Raw genomic sequence first — 1774 nt, 5'->3', positions numbered from 1 at the left:
AACGTCTATAAACACCTCTGGTTATTTGTGAGCACGGCGTCGTGTCGTGAAATGCTCACGGCGAAAAGTTGATACGTGTGATACGAGCCGAATTTTATCTTGTCGTTTGTCTTTCCATGTATATCTGCTTATACATATAGGCGGGTGGATATGGATTTATAGATCCATGTGTTTATATATGAAGAGGAAAGTATGAATGTGCCAACATATAAGCTGGTAAGTTGGCATACATGAATGTGTATATGTGTATGCATGTATATATGTATGTATCCGTACATATGTTTATATATGCAAGTATAAATGCATGTAGTATGCACTGTGTATGTATTTGTATGCATAGTATGCATGTATTTTTTGCATGTATGTATATATTCATGTATGTATAGGTGGATGTATATATGTATGTATGTATGTATATATTTCTGTATGTATTCATGTATATATTTATGTATGCATTGTATATGCATGTGTATACGTATGTGTGTACGATTATATTTATCTATAGGTACGTATGTATTCATGTATCAAATGTATATACATATGTATACATATATGTAGGTGTGTGCATGTTTGTATGAATGTATGTTCTTTACATGTACATTTGCACAAATGTTTTATGCACAGACGTGTATATATGTGTATGTTTGTGTATATGTGTATTTGCATGTTGACGGTTGTGTGTGTGGCTTGATGAAGATGTGGGTGGATGTGGGTGCACATTTGCATTATCAGGTGCCTTTCTTGCTGGCGGAAATCATATGCATAATCAGATTATATCTAAGATAGTTCAGACCTATCCACACTGCTCCGACACCTTCCTTGATGCTTGTGAAACTTCAAATACAACTCAGACATAACTGAATTTTTAATTACATGGGGATCAGTCACTCCTCCCTTGACTCGTCCAGTATAGTGCAGTAGTTTTAGCATCCCACGGAGATCCACGCAGTCTTCTTCCTGGCAAGGAGACAAACACAGAGACTCACGAATCAGTGAAACATTCCAGGCTTCACCATGTTATGAATGTCCTGCCCTGTATCCTGGTAACAAGTTCTAGTTTGGATACATGTGACTATTATTCGTATAATAGTATAGAGTCTGTCTTATTATTACTGTCGTGCATGCAACTGGGGCTCATCTCTCTTAAGCTTTGACGTCTATTTTATGGGCATCGAGATCTTTGTAATTATGATAGGATTCATCTTGCATGCAGTGGCAGAAAGTTTTTCGTTTTTTGTTTTTTTATTTTTTGTTGTTTCGAAGCCCCCATTTGGGTGTCTGTAATAAAGGAGCTCTTTTTTTAGGGTAGAAACTAGAAAAATAAGAGCAAAACTGGGCTTACAAAAGAAATCATTGTAGGACAACGAACAGGGTGTAAAAAAGTAAAAACAGGACAGGAGGAAGCATAGGTGATGTAAAGGTTTTGAATATTATGTATTTTGACGCTCACAAAATAAAAATCAGAAAGCCCAGCCATACATCGAGAGTAAAAAATCTTGATATAGGAAATTAAACCGAAACATGCAGAATTGTAAGGAATTTAAATCTGAGTTTAGTGTTACAGGACTAGAACGTTTTCAACAGGATAGTAACCATATGGAAGATGGCGGTCTTCTGATCAATTCAAAAGCAATATCCATGCTTTTATGTAAATTAAGAAAGGTGACACGAAATTTTTACAATAACTCATGGGTCGTGGTAACTTAGTAATTCAAAGAACTGGGCAACATGTATGTATATATATATATATATATATATATATATATATATATAC

At 35.1% G+C, this 1774-nt stretch overlaps 1 protein-coding gene across 1 annotated transcript in view; it reads left to right on the top strand.

Moving 5' to 3' along the window:
* The window catches only part of LOC143030079 (uncharacterized), a 53685-nt gene extending 52828 nt beyond the window's left edge, over positions 1–857 (top strand). The window contains exon 6 of the mRNA XM_076193281.1: positions 733–857. Coding sequence (XP_076049396.1) covers positions 733–857 — 125 coding nt within the window. The remainder of the gene's footprint in view (positions 1–732) is intronic.
* The last annotated feature ends 917 nt before the right edge of the window (positions 858–1774 follow it).

Source organism: Oratosquilla oratoria, chromosome 11 (assembly GCF_046742065.1).
Source record: "Oratosquilla oratoria isolate Oo_2021 chromosome 11, ASM4674206v1, whole genome shotgun sequence".
In the NCBI taxonomy this organism is placed as follows: domain Eukaryota; kingdom Metazoa; phylum Arthropoda; class Malacostraca; order Stomatopoda; family Squillidae; genus Oratosquilla; species Oratosquilla oratoria.
This window is presented reverse-complemented; position numbering and strand designations above follow the sequence as displayed.